Source organism: Sebastes umbrosus, chromosome 2 (genome assembly GCF_015220745.1).
Source record: "Sebastes umbrosus isolate fSebUmb1 chromosome 2, fSebUmb1.pri, whole genome shotgun sequence".
In the NCBI taxonomy this organism is placed as follows: domain Eukaryota; kingdom Metazoa; phylum Chordata; class Actinopteri; order Perciformes; family Sebastidae; genus Sebastes; species Sebastes umbrosus.
The window spans coordinates 36,598,560-36,624,350 of NC_051270.1; the positions used below are offsets into that span (position 1 = coordinate 36,598,560).

Consider the following 25,791-nt stretch of genomic DNA (forward strand, 5'->3'; position numbering starts at 1 on the left):
GGAAGAGCTGGAAAACATTACTGTGGAGAGGGACGTCTGAACTACCCTGCTAAGCCTGCTGCCAATGCGACCCGGCCCCGGAATCGTAGTGTTTTCGTTACCTTAGAATGAGACGTTTATATCTACATATGGAGCGGGTCCTCTCCACGGAGTCCTCCATGTTGCACCGCCATGTTACTACAGTACGGACAAACAAAACTTTTCCTGCTTGGGCCGGAGTCAATAGCGTTACTCGCTCCTGTCGCCACTGCTTTCGCTCTCTTGCGTCACTACTCACTTCCCACTTACACTCACACTCTACGCACTGGCTCTGCTCCAAATGGTTCTAGCTGGGTCATTCGCGTTTTCGCGTCGGCCATCGTGGCTCTCCTACACGCTTGGCATCCGGGAGACGCTTCGGTCGGTTGCAATCTCCTCACCTCACCGCTACATACCACCAGATCCTACACACTGGACCTTTAAATGATTTCAGAATAAACCCAAACACATAAAATGCCCCTAAGTCCTGTTAGTTACTTCTGCAGGACTCTTTTGTTTTTCTTTTTTGTATTAAAAACCAACAAGGTTAATAGATCAATCTACATCATGTCTGGTGTACTGAAACCAGCTGGACCTCATGTCCCCGAACTATCAATTTCCTGATGTCCTCTTCTCTCAAACTGCCCGTCTGTGCTTGCTATTTTATTTTCATTTTATGTTATTTCTGACCAGAGTCTGTTTTTTAGTGTTTTAAACTAATTCCATTTCATGAAGCATCAAAAAAAAAAAAAAAAGTCTGACGACGTCTTCGCTTTACAAAACATGCATATAGTTTGTGGACACACAGAGGAGGCATTCCTCACAGGCATAAGACGGCCCATCCTCAGACAGCATTCCTTGGCATCGACTCTCCAGACACATGAAGGGCGCTTTGTTAGAGAAGAAGCCTCCCCTCCCTCCCTCTCCCTTATGTGAATGCACACACACATACACACACACACACACGCACATCCCAAAACACTCACAACTGCATGCTTCGTTACCGCTTGCGAACATTGATACTGCTTTCGGCTGCATAGCTGAGCAGATGAAAGCGCATCGTTGCTGCGTGTGTGTGTGAGACAGTGAGAGAGAGAGTGTGGATGAATCATTTGAGTGTGTGTGGGCGTCGGTGTGTTTGTCGGCATCCCACGCTGATTCTTCTGACCTATAAGTCTCTCTCTCTCTCTCTCTCTCTCTCTCTCTCTCTCTCTCTCTCTTTGTGGGAGAGCCACCTGCTGTTTTGATCATCTCTCTCTCTCTCTCTCTCTCTCTCTCTCTCTTCTCTCGCCCGGCTGATAAGCCCGCACGCGGACGCTTGAAGCTTCTACAACATCTCCTCTCTTTTTTTTTTAGTTCCCCTGAATTCCCTCGTTTGTCACTTTTGTTCGTCCCTTATGTCACGCCCACCGCAGCTTTGATGGGAGCCGACTCGTGCTGTCAGGAGGAAACATGTCCAAGACACATACACACGCTCACACACACACACACACACACACACACACACACACACACACACACACACACACACATACACACACACTCAGGATTTAAGATGCTTATGTCTGATTCAGCTTTAATCTTCTCGTCCACCTCCGTCCTCATCTGCTGCCAGTTTGAGCTTCACTTTGATCCGCTCACATGTTGAGATGTGGTGGGAGATTTAAAGGTGGGACAGCTATGATCTGCAGTCAGAGATGATCATATGGCAGCCAAAATAAACAGAACCAATTCATGTCTATGGGGAAGGAAACATCACTGGTATAAAACACTGTATCTTTGCACTTTGTTTTGCACTTTTTATGGACAGCATTTTAGAGTGAACAGCAGACTTAAGCTGGGCATACACTGGACCATTTTAGCCACAAGACTCATTTTAGAGTCGGACCGAATTTCAGCTTCGTTAGGCGTCGTTTGCCGTGCAGCGTACGGCGGGGACTGAAGACCGATTAACTCCTCCCGCCTGGCGGTCGGATGAATTTCTGACATGTCAGAAATTTTGGTCGGCCGTCCACAGGCTCTCGTACAGTTGGAGCAGAGCCACGAGCCGATTCCCCAACATCAGCGCCTTATTTCTCCTCTTCTTACAGTAATCAGGGCGTAGCTATCGAGGTAACAATGTAGGCTACAACAGATATAGCCAGTAAAATGTAGCTAGCTTACCTCCAATTCTCTCTGCAAAATGGACAAGCCATACTGTCCATGTCTTCCTCGCCACCTTGCGAGTCCATATAACGTTACGCCGCTGCCTCTTTGTTTTTTAGACGTTTCAGCAGACAGGATGGCACAGATGATCAAGGCAGCACGTTTCTGCCTTGTTAGCATTGTGACCCGTACAGACCTCTGCTAGCAAACAAACTTCACCTGCCTCGGAGCTTTCAAACAAATCTTTATTGACAACTGTCAACAGCCAGAACGGCCCTCAGGAGCCAACAGGCCGTGTTTTCTTTTTTCTTTCTATTTTCCACCTACAGTGTGAGCACGCAGGTCGCGGCTGACGATCGGAGCACATAAATCGTGCACTTTGGCTTTACATCGCAAACGATCTACTCGTACAGTAGGAGTAGGAGTTACACAACCACGTTTCTAAAATCGTACAGTGGATGGGCAGCTTAAGATTGCTTATTTGCTGTGCATATGACGATAAAGCTTTCAATCTTGTATTAGAGGACCTTATAGGTGCATCGTTTGGATCTGATCCGAAACTGGTTTGTGGAAAACCTACCTGAATCCCACGTGCATCAATCCGTTTACAAAAAAAGATAGAGGCAGAGACCCGATCTCAATAGACCCCAGGATAATTGGACCCGATCCAAAATGTGGTCGACCCGAACAGACCCAAATAGTGCAGCAGCACAGTGCTGCACCAATCAACAAGCAGCAACAATCTGTAAGAGATTTGTGTTTCTTGTAGGGTTGTCAAAGTTAACGCGATAATACACATTTATTTTAACGCCACTCATTTCTTTAACGCATTAACGCAACTTGAGATTTTTAGGTTGCAGCGGGCTCAGTTTTAAAGCTAGAGTGAAGATAGATTGCATCATATTAAACTAGAAAACCTAAGGAATCCATCGGTACCGACCATGTCGTACATCATACTAGCTTGTCGAGAAGGAGGCTAAATAACTCTCCAAAGCTACACTAAATGTTGGTGAGGAAAAAAGGGGTCCCTTGACCTCTGACCTCCAGGTATGTGAATGTAAATGGGTTCTATGGGTACCCACGAGTCTCCCCTTTACAGACATTCCCACTTTATGATAATCACATGCAGTTTGGGGCAAGTCATAGTCAAGTCAGCACACTGACACACTGACAGCTGTTGTTGCCTGTTGGGCTGCAGTTTGCCATGCTATGATTTGAGCATATTTTCTATGCTAAATGCAGTACCTGTGAGGGTTTCTGGACAATATCTGTCATTGATTTGTGTTGTTAATTGATTTCCAATAATACATATATACATACATTTGCATAAAGCAGCATACTTGCCCACTCCCATGTTGATAAGAGTTATAAATACTTGATAAATCTCCTCTAAGGTAGATTTGAAAAGAAAAATATTTTGTGTGATTAATCCCGATTAAATATTTGAATCTATTGACAGCCCTCGGTTCTTGCATTTTACAGGCCAAACTTTTCCTCCTGCAATGTTTATGACACAACAAGTGATCAGAGCTGACCCGCTTGGATCCACTAGGCTATTGGACATTTTGATAGAAAGATACAACAGGACACTACCCGACCCAATCACACTGAATATCATTTGGATAAGGCCTGGGCTGATGTCTCGGTTACCAGGAACTATCTTGTACCTTTATTCAAATGTAACCCAGCAATTCTCAACTTTTTAAAAAATCCTTTTTTAAAGCAAGGTGATGCCTACTCCTAGATGCAGGAACAAGAGAGATATTTAGCATTTTTGACATGATATAGTGTTGTCAAAAAAGTATCAATACATATCGATACTGAATAGGTGAAACGGTTTCAATACTGATTGTCCACAGTATCGATACACGGGTACCAGCTGTGGGTTCTGCTCTCTTTTCTCTCAGACAGCAAGTTGACACACACACACACACACACACACACACACACACACACACACTGCTCTTTATCTTTTAATAAAAATCCCAATTTTTATGCCCTCAATGTTGTGTCAATTTTTCACCGTGGTTTCGAAAATGGTATCGAAAATTAATATTTTTGTGACATCACTGATGTGATAATAATAAACACCCCATGAATAAAGTTGTGACTTTAAAAATCATGTTGCGAGAGATTTGTTTAACCCCATAAAGATGGTTAAATTACAGCTGCTGTAGTTGTTGTGTTTCTGATGTCATTCTGTATGTATCTGTGTGTGTGTGTGTGCGTGTAGCTTCCCACCAGCCGTGCAGATCAGTTGAATTCATGTGCAGCAGCGGGATGTGCATCAACGCGGGCTGGAGGTGTGACGGAGAATTCGACTGTGACGACCAATCAGACGAGAAGAACTGCAGTGAGTAGCTGCTTTCATCACATTTACGGAACAAACACGTGCTCTGTCTGTAAAGGCTTGTGTGTCTCAAAATAGTTTTTTATTCCTTCATCATGTTAGTGTTTCTGTCAATTTCAGCCTTTTATCTGACTTCTGTTACTGATGGAAAAACAAGGCAATCAATATCTCATCTGAGATTGAATGAATGAAATGTGTGTGTGTGTGTGTGTGTGTCCTGCAGCCACGTCCATGTGCACGGCCGATCAGTTCCGCTGCGGAACCGGACGCTGCGTCCGGTTGTCATGGAGATGCGACGGCGAGCCCGACTGCTCCGACCGCAGCGATGAAGAGGGCTGCGAGAAAACCGGTGAGACTGTGGTTGTTATCTTGTTTTCAGGAGCTAAATATAACACCAGCTTCAATCGTAGTCATGACAACAGCTCAGAACAGCCCTCCTCGACTCACAAACTCACTTTTTTTTCTTTTTGTTGAGAAACACAGTTGCTTTCAAACAATATTGACTTATCTTTTTGGCAGTTCCTCTGCTGATGGGAACACCAACCTGTAGACAAACTACAGAAACCGGCCTGTGTATTGAGATAGAATCGAACAATGAAGAGAAAGACGGAACGTTTTTACTCGATGTTTGGATGCTATCCACCTTTAACCTGAGGAGTTCTAGATCGCTTTGCATGAACCTCTTGAACCCTGACATTTCCCTTAAATTCCCAGCTTCAAAGTTAATACATTTTGTACTCACTCCAAGTATTTCTTTCTTTACTTTTCTGAAATGTCTTTCTGTTTTTGCTCGTCGCAGCACTTCATCCATATGTAATGAAATATTCAAATCCATGATGTCATCTTTATGGTGGCACACTTAATCATTCGTAAGTTTCCCTGTAGTTCAGCCTGACATGTTAGGAGTTTCTGGCTACACTGGAACCTCTGTGAGACTTTCAAATAATCTCTTAATGAACAGTTAAATGTAATGATGGACTAAGGTAGTGGGCCTAATGTGGAAGGAGAGGTTAGTGGAAAACAAAAAACAGACACCCCAGTTGAATGGGGTAAAAGAATTAACTAATAGATATCACCATGAAACTTCCCCAGTTGATTACTCACATTAAGGCAATTGTTTTTTGTATTACAAGTTTTCTGAAATGTTATGTTTAAATATGCAAATGTGGCATTATGTTATCAAATATGTGCTGTATATTTCCAGAACAGAAATCTGAATATTGGATACAGCCAGGTTCAAAATTCTTGTTTCATTGTGTTGACATGTTAGAGTCAAAGGTTTGTTACAGAGGGAATTTTGGATCACTCGAAAAATCCATTTTCGACATGTTTTTTGGAATAAAATGTTGAATGAATCAGGCTATGAATGATGTATGAACAAACCCCTCTGTAAAAACCTTCAGAATATAGATGGGAATGAAACTGGAAAGTTTGGTGGATGGAAGTGCTGCTGAGGTGGAGATTTCTGGCTCAGAGTCTGAGAAAAAGCTAATTTTGAGAAAACAATCTTTAAAGATATACTATATTGTGAAATTCCATACATTTTGCAAGACACTCCAGGTGAATAGGGTAAACAATGTTAACTAATAGATATCACCATGAAACTTCCCCAGATGATTACTTACATTAAGACAATTCTTTTTTGTATTACAAGTTTTCTGAAATGTTATGTTTAAATATGCAAATGAGGTATTATCTGATGTTAACTTTTAGTGAATCTAGGAGAAATCTACAGATGCAAATAGACAAAGTAGTCAAATAAACATCTAAACGTGTATTTTGGATGTTTTCTTTCCACTAGTCTGAAAGAAGACATGTTAGAGAAGCAAAATAGCCCAAAATTGACCAGTGTATGAAAAACAATGTGTTTGCCTAGAGTGTCTCTCCTTAAGTTCTCTTAATAAACGCTGTACTTAAAGCTAAAACTTCTTTTTTTTCTAACTTTTAATGAATGAGTAACAATTATTTGGTAAGTGAAGGGCAGAATGGGAGATAAAGAGTTGTTGCCTTCTCACTGTATATATTATTATTATTATCTCATGTCCCCACAGAGAGTCCTCCATGTGCTCCTGATCAGTTCCAGTGTGGGAACGGACGCTGCATCGGTCAGAGGAAGGTGTGCAACGAGGTCAACGACTGCGGAGACGGGACTGACGAACACCCGCACCACGACTGCCGTGAGTTGATGCACTATATCTGCGTCTGTACCGCGGTGTGAAGACTGAACATTAAGTCTTTAATTTTAGCCTTTTTTTATTTTCCTTAAAGGGAACATATCATGAAAAACGCACTTTTTTCAGTGCTTGTGCTCATACATTTGGGTATCTGGAGTGTCTACCAACCCCACAAACTGTGAAATAAGACAACCCAGTCCGTTTTTTGTGGGCTGCTTAGATCAGAAAACATGTGATTCAACAAGCCATTCAGATTTGGCTCCCCCTTCCTATGTCACACGCAGGCTCATTACCGCCCACAGCTTGAGAACTACCCTTGTAAAGGTGCACCATATTTTTCTCGCAAGCCAATCAGAGCAGACTGGACTTTTTTAGGAGGGGGATTTAATAATAATAATGATAAAACTCTTCCAAAATCCACGTTACAAAGTGCTTCACAAGGGCAGTATAATAAAACGGACATGTCAAAAAATAAAACATTATTTAAAAGAAATAGAAAGACAGTTCAAGGAAATTAAAACTCCAATAAAATCAGGAGGGTCTCCGATGACTCAGCTGACCCGATTTCCAAAAAGAGACAGGCACTAAAACGGAGCGTTTCAGACAGAGGGTGACAGGATATATACAGGTATATTCAGACAGACAGGATGAGAAAAATAACATTGAAGCATGTAAACATGTTCCAGTAGAAACCCAAAATACAAGTACGAACCTGGAAATGAGCATAATATGTCCTCTTTAAAGCATGCATAGACTCTGCAATAACACTTACTTGGAAGGGATAAGACTCGCATACCAATGTCTAAATTATGAAGACTAACACGAGCACTTAACTTATTGGATGTTTATTGAGATTCATTGACAATCTTGTGTGGGGGGGAGCATGAAAATGTTTGTCAAGGTGAGATTTTAGGCCTAAATGGTGGCATGAGAAGAAATGTCACCAAAATGCTTTAATGACAGTCTGGACTGTTCTAGTTGAGCTTGCTGACCGACATCACCGTCCTCAGGCGTCGCTGCTCGCGGGCCTAAAATATTTCAAGGCTCACCACCACATGAGTCATACTTTTTACAGTGTGCGGTTGTATTCGTACTGAATCAGCAGGCTGTGTTTATGTTCCCGTAATGTCTCTGTGCGGCGAGCAGGTCCGCGCTCCAGCGAGGGCAACTGTAACCAGAATAACGGAGGCTGCTCCCAGAAGTGTCAGATGGTCAGAGGACTGGTCCAGTGCACCTGTCACACTGGATACCGCCTGATGGACGACGGCCAAGCCTGCCAGGGTACTGCTGTGTGTGTGTGTGTCTGTGTGTGTGTGTGTGTGTGTGTGTGTGTGTGTGTGTGTGTGTGTGTTAGTTTATCTTTATGTCAACAGGATATTTCCCAAAAGCATGAACACATTTCTATTGAACTTCATGAAGGTTTGGGCTAAGAAAGTATTGATATTAAGAATTTGTTGTGGACCTGAATCTGGGATTTCTGCCTCGAGCCGAAAGTCATATTGCCAGACTTTTTAAACTCGTGGAGACAATCTTCCATTCTCTGCAAGTGTGTTTTGCAAGGTCAAGAAATTAATCTAGAATTTAAGGGGCGTAACAAGAAGTAGGACGTGAATGTGTTCCCAAAGTGTGAGTGACTTTTTCACCTTCCAGCCACCTCTGCACACTTTGGCCCAATTCCAATCCGGTCCCTCCACCCTCCCACTCTGTGACGGAGTGAACTCTGTTTGTAGTCACACTCGCAGCTCAATGAAGCACCCTTCTGTAAGGTGGAGGGTATCAATACAGCGGCCACTTCAGGACAAACGTCCCTCTCTCCTGCAAGGAAATAAATATCAGAATCAGAAATACTTTTTCTATTGATTGGCAATTGAGTTATATTTTGCACCTGTTCTAGAATATAAATATATAAAAATAGAGAAATAATAAGAAAATATAAATAAGAACTATATATATATAACAACAGTGCAATTAATAATGCTGATGCTAAATAATGCTGAATAATAATATAAATGCATGCATTTATAAAAATGCAAGAATAGTGTAAAATAACAATATTAGTTTAAATGTTCTGTATAAATAAATACAGTGTAAATGCCAGAGTAAACCAGATTATTTCACATCTAAATTATTGCACCAAATTATTGTACTGTTAAGTCAGTATTGCACAGTTGAAGATCTAAAAAATGATGGGGTTATAGCTCCTGATAGGGGTAAAAAATAATAAATATATGTTGTATATATATATATATGTTGTGTGTGTGTGCATATATATATAAAATATATAAAAATGTACAATCTAATGAACATGTCTACTGTTTTCTAAACTGGACGAGGGTATATTAGATCCTAAATACAATCTATTTACTTTATGTTGTTGCCGTCTGTATGACAATTAAGTAGATTAAATTAAATGTCTATCAGTTTGAGCAGTTTATGAGTAAATAATTGTAAGGTAGTCGTACGGAGCTGACATTGGAGCGTGTTCCGTGACGAACACAAAGCGGCGTTGCATGTCGTCAGTAAGGGCCACTGGTTAAGTCAGCATCGATGCAGGCTCACTGTTGGAGGGTTATATAACACACTTCCACTCCCCGCTGATTGGTTTGGAATGGCACTTAATATGGCGGGTAGGGAGAGGGTGTAAGGGGTGGTTTGGAATTGGGCCTTTGCTTTGTGTCTTGTTAACCCTGCGGGAGTTTGACGCCAACATCTCTCCGTCCCTCCCCTCTCTTGTCCTCTGCCTCCGTGGTCCGTTCCAGATGTGGACGAGTGTGCTGAAGAAGGCTACTGCAGCCAGGGCTGTACCAACACGCAGGGGGGGTTCCAGTGCTGGTGCGTTCAGGGCTACGAGCTCCGACCTGACAAGCGCAGCTGCAAAGCCCAGGGTAAGAAAACCACCGTACTGTATTTCAACCTTGACATGTGACCGCGGAGAAGTCGCGGGGGTTTGACCTCCAATAAAAACAGTGGTTGCATAGTGTTTATGCTCAGTGGTAACTGTATCCATTCCTCTGCTGCGGGGTCTTTACTCTGAATGAGGCTGGCTCATTCGGAGGGTCTGGACTAGATTTAGATATGAGGTAGAGTGCAGGCCTGGTACAGCAGCCCATCAATCTGCTGCAGACCAGACCAGAGCTAAACCCAGGTCAGGACTGACTGTCAGACATCTACCATGACCCCGACCTTCACCTCCTGTCAGATTAATGCTCGCTGTTATTAAAAGTGACCATCGCTCCTGACTCAGACTTTTTTTTAGTTTTGTCTCTTCAACATTCCAGTCATGTTTGGCTCCTCGCTGTTTTCCTTTCCACTTTAATTCTCGTCGTCTCCATCCCCCGTCCGTCCTTTAGGTCCGGAGCCGGTGCTGCTCTTCGCCAACCGCATCGACATCCGTCAGGTTTTGCCGCATCGCTCCGAGTACACCCTGCTGCTCAACAACCTGGAGAACGCCATCGCCCTGGACTTCCACCACAACCGCGAGCTGGTCTTCTGGTCCGACGTGACGCTGGACCGCATCATGAAGGCCAACCTCAACGGCTCCAACGTGGAGGAGGTCGTCTCCACCGGTCTGGAGAGCCCAGGTGTGTACGGCAGCCAATGGGACGCAGGTTCAGATGTGGGACAACGGGCCCATTTATCTTTTATCCAATTGATCTAACTCTGCTGCTTTCTGTCCAACTACACTCTGCTCTCCCTCACCTCATCCATCACCCTGATCATGTATGAGTTCAGCAGCACGACATCAATACTGTTGAAACTCAAAAGTATTTTTTTTTTTTTTTGCTCTCTCTTTCTCTCTTATTTTCACTCTTCTTGTTTTGTTCTTTCTTTTACAGTTTGTCTCTCTCTTTCTTGCTTTCTCTCAGCCTCAGTGTCTCTTAAACTCTCTCTGGGTCGCCCTTTTGGTCGGTTTCATCCTTTTTCTCTCCAGTATGTTTCACTGTTCATCTGTTTCATCTCTTGCTTTGTTCTTTTTAGTTGCGCTTCCTGTCTTCCTCTCTGCCTCAGTTCAGTTGGTCATGTCTAGATGGTAACCCATAAATTGCGAAAACTTGCAAAAACTCTCAAGAGACTTGTTGCCCAACGACCTATCCTCACCTTAACTATTCAAGCTCAATGCCTAAACTTGTTTTTTTATGACTCTTGTAACTGTTTTTAATTCCTGTTTATTGTGCAGTTTCTGTTTTGCTGATTGTGGTCTTGTGAATGTTTCTTGTTCTCAGGTCTCTCTTGGAAAAGAGATCTTGAACTCAATGAGACTGCCTGATTAAATAAAGATAAAATAAATAAACCCTAGACATTCAAGGTCAATGCCTAACCTTAACCATCTTGCAAGAGTTTTGCAAATTGTGGGGTACCATCTAGACACAACCAATTCAATGCAATTATTGACGTGATGTTCTGATCACAAGCTGTGGTAGCATATACATAGACTAAAGTAAATAGTGCATACAATGAATACATGCAAAATAGTGATATGAAGATCAGAGAATGAAACAACTAGTTACAGATGACACTTAAAGGAATAGTTCAACATCGTGGGAAATACATTTATTTGCTTTTTTTGTAAAAGTGACGCAGAGAGGATCAATATCAATCCAATGTCTGTGTGAGCATGGAGCTGGCGTCTTAGTTAGCTTAGCTTAGCATGAAGCCTGGAAGCAGAGGGATACAGCTAGCTTGGCTCAGTAGTAAAAAAAACAAACATCTACAGACACTCTTATAGCTCACTTGCTAACACATTGTATCTTGTGTTTTAAAACATGACTTAAATGAACAGTGTGTAGCATATCGGGAGATCTATTAGCAAATAATGGAATATAATATTCATAACTATGTTTTCATTAGTGTATAATCACCTGAAGTTAAGAAACATGTTTTTGTTAGCTTAGAATGCTTCTACATAGGGAGCGGGTCCTCTTCACGGAGTCCACCACCATGTTTCTACAGTAGCCCAGAATGGACAAACCAAAAACCAAACCTCTAGAAAGGGCCTCTCATGTTTTTACGTTACCTGGAGGCCACCGTAGTTCTCCGACACGCTTGTGAAACTGCGGTAACGTGAGCCACAGAGTGTAAAACAGTTGTACCGCCAGCCGCCATCTGACTTCCGTTGCTATTAAAGTAGTGTTATTATGGTAAGGGTGGCCTCTAAGTGAGGCAGCTCACGTTACCACGGTCTTGGAAATGGAGGAGTGAGTGGAGGGGTATTTAGTTGGTTGCAATCTGCAACCACACCGCTAGATTCCACCAAATCCTACACACTGTCCCTTTTTAAATTGAAAAATGGGTTCAAATTCAGACAATTTCAAAATGTTTTTTTTGTCTCCTTCAGGTGGACTGGCCATCGACTGGATCCATGACAAGTTGTACTGGACAGACTCGGGGACGTCTCGTATTGAGGTGGCCAACCTGGACGGGACGCACCGCAAGGTGCTGCTGTGGCAGAGCATGGAGAAGCCCCGAGCCATCGCGCTGCACCCCATAGAGGGGTACGAGTCCAAACATACACACACAGACACACACCACTATAATTCACTACAGATGGTTCCAAATGCACACACACTCATATATACATATCCCCTCTGGATGTGTCCCAGTTGTAGTGTAGCAGCAGAGCAGGGATTAAAGTTTGGCAGCACAGCAGTGCCCACAGGCAAGCATCTGTGTGGAACCAGTATTTCATGAAAGGGGCAGTAGCTAAGTGTGTTTTCATCCCCGGCTTCATATGCCGCAGTGGCAGGAAGGAATTTTAGATGAAGCCCCAGAGAAATGTTAAGCTAGAAAACTCATTCAGCGTATTAGGTAGCTCATTTGCATGGGATAATTGAAAAATATTTTTAAAAAGTTCCCTCTGAGGTCGGTCAGAGCAGATGATGGGGAGGACGTGAATGTCGAGGACAGAGGAGACTTTTAATTCCATGAGACACCTGCTGTGTCTTGAATCCCGACAGCAATCTGTTTACTTCTTAACAACAAGTAAACTTAACCGTGACTGTCCCACTTTCCTCCTCAGTAAAATCTACTGGACAGACTGGGGCAACACGCCTCGCATCGAGTACGCCAACATGGACGGCTCCAACCGGCGGGTCATCGCAGACACACACCTGTTCTGGCCCAACGGCCTCACCATCGACTACGCCGGCCGCCGCATGTACTGGGTGGACGCAAAGCACCATGTCATCGAGAGGGCGGACCTGGACGGACGCAACCGCAAGGCCGTCATCAGCCAAGGTAAACTCCTACCTGTTATCTGTTTTTTCTGGCGAGGGTTGGATATCAAGAACCGAAGATCCATCAGGTATGCCCATGGTCTTCAACACAGCCTGACGTTACACCTGTTTAGTACTGATGTGTCTGGTGTTGACATGCACAGCGCTGCTTGCTACCGGAGCTGGTTTAATCCAAAAAGGCGCAATGCTTTCTCCAGTTGGGCGGGATCGAGGTCAGATCATGTTCTCACCACAAACGATGCGTACTGAACCGTACCGCAGTTCGTTTGGAAGCGAACTGAGACCACCCCTTCAAGGAGGTCTCGGTTCGCTTGTTTTGGAGCTGCACCCGAGTGCAATTACTGTGTTCACACCTGCCCAAACGAAACGCACCGAGAGGGTGAACGCTCCAGGGTTCAATTCAACCGAACTAAACAAGGCAGGTGTGAATACGCAACCAGCGTAACATTTTCACTAACTTTGTTTTCCACCAGATTTGTGATGTCGAACGTGACACACCAGAATAAAAAAAAAAACAGAAAGGCATACTTGTCTACTGTCAATGGGAAAGGAGTAAATCGCATATTTTTAACAGGTTTTCCTATGTTTAAAAAAACCTGCATAGACGTGCTAATTTTGGTGGGAAAAAGAGTATGATTAATGGAGATTATTCAGCACTTGGTTGAGCTACTTAAGAGGAAGCATGGAAGAATCACAGAATTTTGGCAACACAAATCTTCAGGAAATTGAGGCTTTGAACGTATTGGAACTAAGAATCGATGAGCAGAATTGGAATTGATAAAATATAAACGCATTTCTGGTGCTTTTTTTTTTCGTTGGAGGCTTCGAGTGAGCTGGAGAGAAACAGGAGAGATGTGGTCTACAGAGGTCTGGCCAGAGTTCAGATTCTCATTAATTACCACACACACACACACACAAGGGGATATTTATATATAGGATGTAGCATGCTGATGTTGCTTCATGTGGATCTGGCATTTCCAGACGTAAGGAGGCTAGGAGGGTACTGATGTGTCACAAACACACGCTCTGGCCTGCTTCTGAGACCTCATGTTGCAGTTCCATGTGTTTCTCAGGTTTTGGCTGATCCGTGCACCTCTGTACAGTTTTAGCTGACATAGTAGATTCCAATTTGTAAGTAAAAAAAAAAACGACGATCAAGAGTGTTTAAGGGTGTGAAAAGAGAGAGGGACAGGGGGGAAATGTTTCATGAGGGTGTGTGTGTGAGCTCTCCTTAATAATGTGTGCTCTCAGGATAAAAAGCTGTAATTGGCCCTGTCCGTCCTCCACAGCCTCTGTTTGCTGAGACAACACACTGGACAAATAGGACGTGTGTGTGTGTGTGTGTGCATGGTTACATTCTGAGCCTCTGTGCCCAGGAATGTTAACGAGTGCCTTTCTCCCTACACCTATAGTTTCCTGTGTGTGTGTTAGCTGGATGCGTGCCAGCTCCTCTGTCATTGGAGCTGGACAGCGGGCGGGTGTCACGGATAACACCGCTATCCAGTCTGCGCACCTGTGCAGGTGGGGAGGGGGGGGAGGGCAGGGGGCAGGAAGAGAAGGGGCTGTGTGTGTGTGTGTGTGTGTGTGTGTGTGTGTGTGTGTGTGTGTTTGTGTGTATCGGACGTGATCATAGAGTACATCTCCCTGAGGACAAATGCTGCATGTGTACTGCAGTGATTCACAACAGCCCTGGTTACACTCGGTTTTAAAATGCATCTAGGATCATAAGTGGACAGCGCTAAATAGGGCTGTGTATTGGCAAGAGTCTGGCGATACGATACGTATCACGATACAGGGGTTACGATTCAATATATTGCGATACTGTAAGCAAGGCCATATATTGCAATATTTTTAACCAAATTTTAGGAAACCTGTCATAGTAAAAAGAACACCACCATATGCATACAATCTGAGTTTAAAAATGTTTTTAATGCAATCTGAACAGTGCGACCTGCATTTGCCTTCATCACAGTCTCTGTAACATTATGACTCAAATGCATCAAACGTCTTAGGCGATTTGGTTTGGCTGGAACACACCAAGGAATAAACCCAGTTTGTTTTGTTTTGATTTTCTTCATCTTTTAATTTTTCAGCCGACTAGTCACAGGAAGTCAAGCCCCCAGGAAGTGCACCGGGCTTTGAAGCAAATTTATGCAGTGGCCAAACGGCGGTACTACAACTTCCATGTCCGTCACATGATGCCACTGGGCCCAAAAACACTTTTTCCCTTAGACATTAGGAAAGAGACGTCTGTAACTCGGTTGATAATTGTTTTCGAGGTAAATCAACTTCCCAGTACGAACACTTGAAGAGCCCTTATTTAAATCATTAGGTCCTAAAAGTTGTAAAATGCACTAATAGCCGAATCCAGAGTTATTTCTCTTCCTCCGTCTCATGTGAATGAGACTGGGACCGAGGCTGGACTGAGGGCTGGGAGGCGGAGTTAAAGGAAACGCCACTGCGCTTGCTCTATGGGCCCAATGAATGCGGAAGATCGCCGAATGATCTGGGTAATTTTATACTCGGAAGTCAAGTTGTTTTTTTTGCTTCAGGCACCACTGAACAACTTTCATAGGAATGAACGGGGCCCCGCCTCCGACGCCTTATCCAGTTCTCTTAACACATCCATGTGGGAAGTTCATTGCTGCCTCCCGCCGTTGAAAACAACAACGCATAGAGAAGCGAAAACACATGTATGGTAGTCAACAACGAGAGACAAATCATTTTTTGATCCCGTTTGAATTGTTCCATGAATTAAAAGCCACTAAACGTTCCATATATTGCAGTCCGTCACACTGTAGTCTGAGTAGCGTTGTGTCCAGCTGGAGGCGACGCTGTTTTGGTGACCAGGTGACCTGTAGATAGAGAGTGTGACAGATTCAGGCGAGGCGTGAAAGGACTGGGAGGTGCCACATGTAGGTTAAAGGGGACATTACTGTGAAGGCTGGTGGGACGTTTGATGCCCTGTCGGCCTGCAGCTGCTCCTCCAGCTGTCCCGGAAAACAGGAGCGTGGGGGGGCGCAGAGACGACAAGGAAGAAGGTGACCGTATCAAAACCAGGCGCCTGGTAGATGACGATGACTCAGAGGAGGGAAGAGGGTGCACTGTTCTCTCCCTCATGTTAGGATAAGATCAGAAAACACACACGTTCAGCCGGTATCAGCTCACACACACACACACACACACACACCTGGACCTGTCTGAGGAGGAGGAGGGGCAAGGGAAAATGTACAGACGTCGTAGTACATTGTTTTCACCTGTTTCTTAAAATATTTTGTTTTGTAATAACTTGAAATTACTTTATACTTCTTAATTTAACTTATATATTTCTCAAAGTAAGGTATCGAATTAGTATTGTTTGGGGATTAGTCCTGAAAGTCAGGTATAATATCAACACTTGAAACCCATTTATGTCCAGTTTTCATATTTAATGATAAAGCCAAACTTTCAGTGCTGTTTTTTATAAAAATGGATGTCAGGGCTTTGTACGTTTTGTGCATTGCCATGCAAGTGCACATGGGAAACGCAGTTCACAATTGTAGTCTTCAAGGTCCAAGTACAATAGAGACTGCAAATACAACACATTGCTAAAAAAAAGGTTGATACATTTAATACGATTAATACATAAATAAATAAAATAAAATACACATTAGAGGTAATAAAATAGCTCATTATTTCATTTGTTTCTGTGAAATTATAATTTTTAAAGTTTGGATAATTATTTAAGATATAAACAGATTAATAACTGAACACAAGTTTTTATTCACAGAGCCTTCCATCTCTGCTAAACAGCCTCGTGCTGCATTAGAAAAGTACGCAGTTAAAACAACCAAAGAGCTGATAGAACAATAGCAAATCATCAGGGAGAAGAAAATACAGAATTTGTCAAAAAAAAGAAGCCTGTTGTATGATTGTTAAAAATGAAAAAAAAAAAAATACAGACAAAGAATTGTATTAACTGTTACTAAAAATAACAAAAAATAAATCATCTCTGATGAAACATTCACAGGAAATAATCTGCTCAAAATTCATCCAAATTGCTCGTTTTACACAAACTTCCTGCAGTTATTGCGTTCACTATTTGGGTTAATTGTACAGTTGTTCTGCACTGTTATTGTTATGCAGTGAATATATCCATAAAATATGTCACTTAGTCAGGAGTCATCAGTTTACTCACTGATGAATGATGAGAAGGGGTCCCTTAAGGAAAAAGGTTGGAAGCCACCGATCTGTAGTATGATTAATGTGTATCATCCACATTTACACATGCAAGCTGCTAGGAGCCAAGTAATGTATCTAATAAAGTGATCTTTGATAAAGTCTTTGCTCAATGTGCCCCCGTCTTATCAGATGTGCACGATGCACGCTTAGTACCCTGAAAGCTGAGATAACAGCCAGCCCGTAGAGAGCTTCTCATGTCCTCCAAAAAGTCTGTAACATCCACGTTTCAACAGGGCGGGATGCGAGGAGTTTTACCGTAGCAATTAGTTATTAGAGACTTGTGACCAAAATATGTTCTGAAAAGCCCATTTTACAGTTGAAAAATAAACCAGTCGATGCTCTCTGGTGGACAAACTGTGTACTGGCGATCAGCCAACACGTGCTGAACCTGATACACCTCTAATAAGATAAAATCGCTTCTGTATTGGCAGGTTAAAACCTCATTCACTTCTGATTACATCATACCGTCTTATATTAGGCCTACCTCCCCAAGGGCTTGTCTCGTTTTGTCTCCCATTGAATCCGGCCTTCAGCTTCACTGCCAATTCTGTATGAAACAAAGTCATGAAGTTAAACCTTCAACTATTAAATTCCCAACAGACAGAGACACTCAGGACGTGACGTCATGAATCTACAGACATAACTTCTGCCAAGGATAAAATATTTGGTATCTTTATCTCTAAGTATCTTTATCTGAACTCCATTCCCTCTCTCTATCTCTCTCTTGCCAGCGTTTGCAAATGTGAACCTTATTTATTGCAATAAAACTCTTAACAGGACAGGACACGCTCGCTCTTTTTGAATTTATCTTTCAGCTTCTAATTTATAACGAAGCTTCGAGGTATTAGGAAAAACGTTTTCTAGATGAAAACGGAGGTAAAATACGTTCTTTGTTCCTGTATACACTAATGTAGGCGTGGACCAGAGGGGCATTAGATAAAATAGTTTGTTGCTCATAAAACATATAAATAGATTAAAACGGTAAAACGTTTTGTATCATCGAGCACTCCCACAATTACTCTGATCCTCGTGGCTCATTATTATTCTGGATCTCTCTCCAGTTTTGCCCATTTACCACTTGACATTTATGCCGTGCTGTAAAACACTGTCATTAAATGAGCGGCGCTGTTTTTAAAAGCCCTGCGCCGGCACGCTCGCCACACCGCCACCTCCACCACCTCCACCACCTCCACCACCACCGCGGCTCTGTGGAGCAGCAGAAATCACTTTTTCCATCCATTTAGCGCTCTCCTGCAACTGGTTGTGCAGCTATACTTCACCGGAGGAGGATTAAGCTGGAGCGAGAAAGAGAACGTTTTTATTTGGACGAGTGTGGAGGAGTCACCCTGAGCAGATGTTCCCAATGGAGGCCAAATCTGAGAGGAGTTCCCCGTTGCACATTTTAGTGTTTAGGCCGGGGGTTCCGCTGATACGGGCTGTCAACAATCTGTAACAAAGACAAAAGCAGTCGAACACTCAAAGCCTCGATGCAAAATCCAACTTTTTAAAGGCCCCGAACCTCATTTTTTACAATCCACTTGTCTTACTATATGCGATGGGGTTTTACATGAGCACATTATGAGCTGCCAAAGTTACAACAACACACGCTTATATCACATAAGTGATTCTTGTATTTGTGTTTTCTCTGTGTTCTTCCCACTGCTTTGAAGTGGGTGGGAGCGCCGTCGGACAAAGTGACATCAGCTAGACTTTTTCTAACTTTAACTTTGATTAGTCACAAATGTTCATGACATTCTATGCTTGAGGGAACAGTGTGTAACATGCCATGTTTCTACAGCAGCCCAGAATGGACAAACCAAACACTGGCTCTAGAGAGAGCCTTTAGTGTTTTTACTAGGACTGTCAATCGATTAAAATGTTTAATCGCGATTAATCGCGTCAAGATTTTGTCAAGTGTTTAATACTCGAATATGCTTGCTTAATGCAACTGTTTGTGTATATTTATTATTGGAAATCAATCACCAACACAAAACAATCTGCAACCACGCCGCTAGATGCCGCCAAATCCTACACACTGTCCCTTTAAGATGAAAAAAGTGTTTTTAAAGGGGATATATCATGCTAATTTTCAGGTTCATGCTTGTATTCTTGGTTTCTACTAGAACATGTTTACATGCTTTAATGTTCAAAAAACATATTATTTTTCTCCTACTGTCTGTCTGAATACACCTGTATTCATGCTCTGTCTGAAACACTCCGTTTTAGCGCATTTCAACGGAATGGCAACGAAATTGCATTGCTAGGAAACAGCTTGGGTCCATGTTTACATCCTGTCAGCTGGTGTCATTCACATACACTGCAACAGGAAATAAACTGGAACACATTTAGTATGTTTACGTTTAAAACTGTTAAAAATTCTAGCATATATTAGTCCTTCAGATTAAAATCTCCCATTAAAATGATTAAAATCTACAAAGTCAAGACGAGAGCTGGTGTATATCATCCCAGTATCAGTCTCTTACACCCGTCTGACCCGGTTTATGGGCTGTTCTCGATCTTGCTTTCAGATTCTGGACGGAAAAAAAGTCACATTACTTAAGGAGGCCGATGGAGCGTCTCCGCTTTTGGCCGCTCTGGCCACAACTAAACCAGCTACAGGCCAATGAGAGGCAGGGTAATTGAAAGCAGCTCTAAATGGGGACGTTATGACATCAGCCAAGCCCACAGCGCTGAATGGGAGGATGTTTGGAGAGCGTTGGTGGAACGAGCCAAATGTAGCATTTCTTCTTTCCATTTTTTGTGTGTGTGTTTGGATTTAAACGTCAACACGAACCTCACGGAATCATTATTTGTTCATTATAAAGGCGCCGAACTTAACGCCTGTGTTTGTTTACATCCCTTAAACAACAGCTCATTGTTTCATGAAAGATGTCGTCGGCCTGTTTCTGGTTTTATTGCACACTTCATCAAGCATCTCTCAGCCATTCTGAAATCTCTCTCTCTCTCTCTCTCTCTCTCTCTCTCTCTCTCTCTCTCTTTCTCTCTCTCTCTCTCTCTCTCTCTCTGTAGGCCTACCCCACCCGTTTGCCATCACAGTGTTCGAGGACAGTCTTTACTGGACCGACTGGCACACCAAAAGCATCAACAGCGCCAATAAATTCACCGGCAAGAACCAGGAGATCATTCGCAACAAGCTGCACTTCCCCATGGACATCCACACCCTGCACCCCCAGAGGCAGCCAGCAGGTCGGTACACAGCCACGTGTCGGAAGCTACATTTTTAAGTTTGTTAGATATCCCTGAAATGTCCCAGTGATAGCATCTTAATTTAGCTCTCAAAGTGCACCAGATAGACGCATTTAACCTGCTAAATGTACAACATTTTATTTCTTAATGCATGTTTCCAAAGTAAATGAGAAAATGTGTTAAATAATCGTGATCTCAACATTGAGCCAAATAATCATGATTAGAATTCTTGCCGTAATTGAGCAGCCCTACCCTACTGGACATGGACAAAAAGACGTGCAGAGATATTATACTGTACATAATGTCAGCTGGAGTTGAAAGCAAAAGACTTCTCCATTCATGAGGCTTAGAGGCTCCTTATATGGTCACTTGCTCATCCCACATCCCTTCAAATCTCTCTGTCATTGTGTTTTTTTTTTTTTTTTTAAAGTCAGTTGTGAGAACAATGGACCTATTTTTGAAAAGTTTGCAGCCCTAAGCAGTAGAACATGTTGTCATGCAGCAGAACAAAATGCTGAACAACAAAAAACATCAAACACAAAGTCGACCCCCATTAGAGAGTTGGAAGATGAGCCGGTTGAGGACAGACACGGAAAATAGGAACGGTCTTTAAAGCGTGTCATCGCACACAGAAGTGAAGACTTTTCCCCACATGGTGGCCGACCCAGAGATGAGAGAACGGTTTGTTGTTAGTGTCGGACCCTGTGGTGAACTGGCCGGTTGAGCTGTTTTTACCAGCATGGTAGCAAAGGACTTATGTTCTTTGCTAACACGCCGTGTTGAAGTTGAGTTCTGTCCAAGAGAAAGTTTTGGTTATCATGCTGATAAAATACTGTAACAGTCGGACACTAATATGCCTCTGTGTTGGCGCTATTCCTTTTTGTTTTGAGTCGTGTGAGTTCATGTGTGAGTGGGATAGATTTGAACAAAGAGGGTTCAGAACTCCAAGTTAAATCCAGAGCCTGTCCATGTGTAGTTCATTATGTTTCTAAAATAGAAAAATCATTTATTTCCAATATGAAATGCATTCAGTATACACTGTAACTGCTTCAGAGTTAAAGGAATACTTTGACATTATGGGAAATAAGTTTATTCTTGCGAGAATTAGATGAGAAGATCGATACCACGATAAAGGAAAATGTCACAAAGTGGCTTGCAGATTCTTGCTCGCATCTTAATGTGAAAAAAAGAGTGTTATTTAAATTAAAATTATAAAAAATAGCCTCCTCAAAAAGTTTTCTAACCACATAAAGCATCATATACTGAGCTGTGTGTGTGTCTCTGTCTCTCCTTCAGGCGGCAGGAACCGCTGCGGCACCAACAACGGCGGCTGCAGCCACCTGTGTCTCCCCAGCAACAAGACACACACCTGCGCCTGTCCCACCGGCTTCAAGAAGGTGGACCACTCCAACTGTGCCAACGGTCAGTCCCTCAACATCTGGATCCTTAATATTGAGTGGATGTTGCATATTTATTTATTTATAAAAATAAAAAAAATGCCAAAAACAACAATTTTAGCCAGTTGACAACTATTGAACGCATTAAAATACAATTTAATATTTGTATGTAGTTTTTAGTGGTTGTGGTTGAATTTATACATTTCTCATCAATTGAAATCTGGAATAAGAAGTTTGATTATCAATAAAACATTTTTTTAACCTATGAACGGTCATATCTGGTCTTCTGCCAGAGGCTCTCTATCTTTGCTGTGGCTCAGAAAGAGTCAAAAAGTTAAAGTTTAAAGACAAATCCTGCACTTGACTGCACTTTTTACTGATTTAACAGTCAGTGTCAGTGTCAAGGTCGTACTGTAAAAGGAAATACAATTTTAGAGAAAGAAATATACATGCTGAGGATTACAAGACATCCATTAAAGTGAAATTAAACAAGTTAAATGACATGTTACGGTTCAGTGCAGCTAAAGAAATGCTGAACTAAAATTGACTTTATGTTGGCAGAAATTTTTAATGAATCCTTTTCTTTAGTTTTTTTTTCACTACGCTATTGCATCGCTTGAAATAGAATAATTTGTCATTTACACACCCTGTAGTCATAAAAAACATCTATGATCATTATTCTAGATAATAATGTTAGAGGAAGGGTTATGATTTATGATATTAATCAGTCAGTTGTCTGTGTGTCAGTGTTGTTTTTTGCTGTGTTCACTGTTGACCCCCCACTGTTAAACCTAGAAGACTGACAGAAGACCTTTGGTCTTTAATCAGGTCTTGACAAGTTCCTGCTTTTTGCCCGAAGGACGGACATCCGACGAATCAGCTTCGACACAGAGGACATGTCCGACGATGTCGTCCCTCTGGCTGACGTGCGCAACGCCGTGGCGCTGGACTGGGACGCCAAAGACGGTTACATCTACTGGACGGACGTCACCACTGACTCCATCAACAGAGCGCTGTGGAACGGCACCAAGCAGGAGGTCAGTGACGTCCACAGTCAAACTGAAATTTCACTCATCATCTCTTGCAACAGAGGGAAGCAGCAGGATTTAAGTTTAGGCAATACTGCCATCTCCTGGGGCTGATGTGACAGTGCAACAGCAGTTCATGCTCTGTAGAAGATAATGCAGGTGTAGTTGAGAACTAGAACTGGGGGGTAATTGAGATCTTTGTCGTCCCCGTCTCTCCAGGTGGTGGTGGACACCAGTCTGGAGAGCCCAGCAGGTTTGGCGATTGACTGGGTGACCAACAAGCTCTACTGGACCGATGCTGGTAAACGGCCTCATTTCACATATTGTCACATACAGTCATATTCCTGATGCCCTCACCTGCTTGACGGTGTCATGTCACGTGTTGTGTTTCTCAGGTACGGATCGTATCGAGGTCTCTAATGCCGACGGGAGCATGCGGACGGTCCTGATATGGGAGAACCTGGACCGGCCCAGGGATATTGTCGTCGACCCGATTGGAGGGTGAGATGATTTTAAAGGTTGAACTTAGGGGTGTCAATCAATTAAAATATTTAATCGCGATTAATTGCATGATTGTTCATAGTTAATCGGCAATTATCGCACATTTTTTATCTGTTCAAAATGTACCTTAAAGGGAGATTTGTCAAGTATTTAATACTTTCATCAAAATGGGAGTGGGCAAATGTGCTGCTTTATGCAAATGCATGTATGTATTTATTATTGGAAATCAATTATTAACATAAAACAATGACAAATATTGTCCATAAACCCTCACAGGTACTGCATTTAGCATAAAACAATATGCTCAAATCATGACATGGCAAACTGCAGCCCAACAGACAACAACAGCTGTCAGTGTGTCAGTGTGCTGACTTGACTATGACTTGCCCCAAACTGCATGTGATTATCATAAAGTGGGCATGTCTGCATGTCTCATTTTCATTCACATATTTTGAGGTCAGAGGTCAAGGGACCCCTTTTGACCCCTTCTCGACAAGCTAGTATGACATGGTTGGTGCCAATGGATTCCTTAGGTTTTTTTAGTTTCATATGAAATCAGGATCTTTACTCTAGCTTTAAAAGTGAGCCCGCTACAACCTAAGAATCATAAGTTGCTTTATTGTGTTAGTGTTACAGATACGTGTTATTATCGCGTTAGCTTTGACAGCCCTAGCTGAAACATAATATGAATCTGAATTTAGCAGTCTCATTGTTTCTCATTTGTTTTATTATCTCTCCATAGTTTCATGTACTGGACCGACTGGGGCGCCAACCCAAAGATCGAGCGTGCAGGAATGGACGCCTCCAGTCGCATCGTCATCATCTCTTCTAATCTGACGTGGCCCAACGGGCTCGCCATCGACTACGAGACCAAACGCCTGTACTGGGCCGACGCTGGCATGAAGACCATTGAATTTGGCAACTTTGATGGTTCTGACCGACAGGTAAAGGGTGTTTTTATGACAGTATGCAGTCATTCTCACAACGTTAATGTCTTCATGCTGATTTGTTAGAGAAATTCTCCTTTAAATAGTTTGTAATTTAATATATTTCGTTAGCAACAATTTGAGGAATTGTTCATCTTTAGTTGAGATTTGCTTTCAAGCTTTCTCCGTTCATGTGGAACCAACACTGTAAACAGATGTTTCCCGACCTCACCGGACCTCTGCGACTGTTTTTACGTACAGGTTTTGATTGGCAGCCAGCTGCCTCACCCCTTTGGCCTGACTGTACACGAGGACAAGCTGTACTGGACAGACTGGCAGTCCAAGAGCATCCAGAGCGCCGACAAGCTCACCGGCCTGGGACGACACACGCTCGCCGAAAACCTGGAGAACCTCATGGACATTCATATGTTCCACCAACACAGAGACACAGGTCCGTGTGCATCCGTATGCTAGATCGAGATTATACATGTACGGTGCAGTCGGCAAGTAGTGTGTGTAGTGTTTTGCCTCGCTGCTGCAACACATTGGATCTGAAATGAATGAAACAATGACAATGACATTTAAGCACTAAAGACTTTCAGCTGTAATTTGAGGATGTCTATATCCACGTCAGATGAACAGTGTCGGAACTTGAGCCAATTTTAGCAGCTAATTACTGTTTTTTGCCCAAGCTTGACCAATAGGCCTCCAGGGCTCTGAACTATGGAGCAGCTTGTCCTGTTAGCATTAGTTGAGTCCGACACTGTTCATCCAGAATTCATGTAAACAAAAACACTTCAGTTCACTTCACAAACACTTCAACTCATTATTTCATTTCAAATCCAGAGTGCTGCAGTACAGATATGAAATATACCAAAAAAAATAGAATTGTGTCACTGCACTTATCGTGTCCTGTTGGACCTTTAGTCTCTTGTGACAAAGAAAAAAGAAAAAAAAACTCCTCCTGTCACTTTCTGATTTTTGCCGCCTTTTCTCAGAGCTCAGACGCTGTGTCTCTGCTGACACTGAGAGGATTACAGGTAAACCGAACCCGGATCAGTGGCTGAGAGAGTGAGAGAGCCTCAGGGGGCTCATACCAAAGTGAAACCTCACTGATCTCACTGATGTGTGGGGCTTTCCCGTGTTCCCTTAAGGGACGCTGCGTGTTTCTGTTTTGTTCGCCCCGATTTCTCCCCACTCCCTCTCTGTCCCCCTTGCCTCAAAGCAAACCCCAGAAAGTAGGACGGTGTGTGAGCTGAGTTTGCTTTGTGTGTCTCCCATCTGTAGTGCGTAACCCGTGTGCAGTGAATAATGGAGGCTGCAGCCACCTCTGTCTCCTGGCTCCTGCTCCCAAAGCCTCTAGCTGTGCCTGTCCCACTGGGATCAACCTGCAGGCGGATGGGAAGACCTGCACGCCTGGTACGATACTTCATCTTCAGTTGTCAAAACTAATCCAGTTATTGTTGCCCGTACATGCTCACGGTGCAAACAGTAACTACTTTTAGCTAATTCAAATGATTTTCATGGTGCAGATTAACCAAAAGTACAAAGACATACAGTATAGGCTAACAATATCCTTGAAAAAATGGCT

General features: G+C 42.8%; 1 protein-coding gene across 3 annotated transcripts in view; it reads left to right on the plus strand.

The window, feature by feature from the left end:
• lrp4 (low density lipoprotein receptor-related protein 4) overlaps positions 1 to 25,791 on the plus strand; it is a 151,295-nt gene that overhangs the window by 104,735 nt on the left and 20,769 nt on the right. For all 3 annotated transcript variants that reach the window (XM_037792250.1, XM_037792260.1, XM_037792268.1), the window contains exons 7-22: positions 4,397 to 4,516; positions 4,737 to 4,862; positions 6,565 to 6,690; positions 7,834 to 7,968; positions 9,447 to 9,572; positions 10,038 to 10,268; positions 12,023 to 12,179; positions 12,704 to 12,921; positions 20,172 to 20,348; positions 21,645 to 21,770; positions 22,574 to 22,782; positions 22,993 to 23,074; positions 23,169 to 23,274; positions 24,017 to 24,218; positions 24,462 to 24,651; positions 25,488 to 25,619. In XM_037792250.1, the coding sequence (XP_037648178.1) occupies positions 4,397 to 4,516; positions 4,737 to 4,862; positions 6,565 to 6,690; positions 7,834 to 7,968; positions 9,447 to 9,572; positions 10,038 to 10,268; positions 12,023 to 12,179; positions 12,704 to 12,921; positions 20,172 to 20,348; positions 21,645 to 21,770; positions 22,574 to 22,782; positions 22,993 to 23,074; positions 23,169 to 23,274; positions 24,017 to 24,218; positions 24,462 to 24,651; positions 25,488 to 25,619 (2,463 nt within the window). The remainder of the gene's footprint in view (positions 1 to 4,396; positions 4,517 to 4,736; positions 4,863 to 6,564; positions 6,691 to 7,833; positions 7,969 to 9,446; positions 9,573 to 10,037; positions 10,269 to 12,022; positions 12,180 to 12,703; positions 12,922 to 20,171; positions 20,349 to 21,644; positions 21,771 to 22,573; positions 22,783 to 22,992; positions 23,075 to 23,168; positions 23,275 to 24,016; positions 24,219 to 24,461; positions 24,652 to 25,487; positions 25,620 to 25,791) is intronic.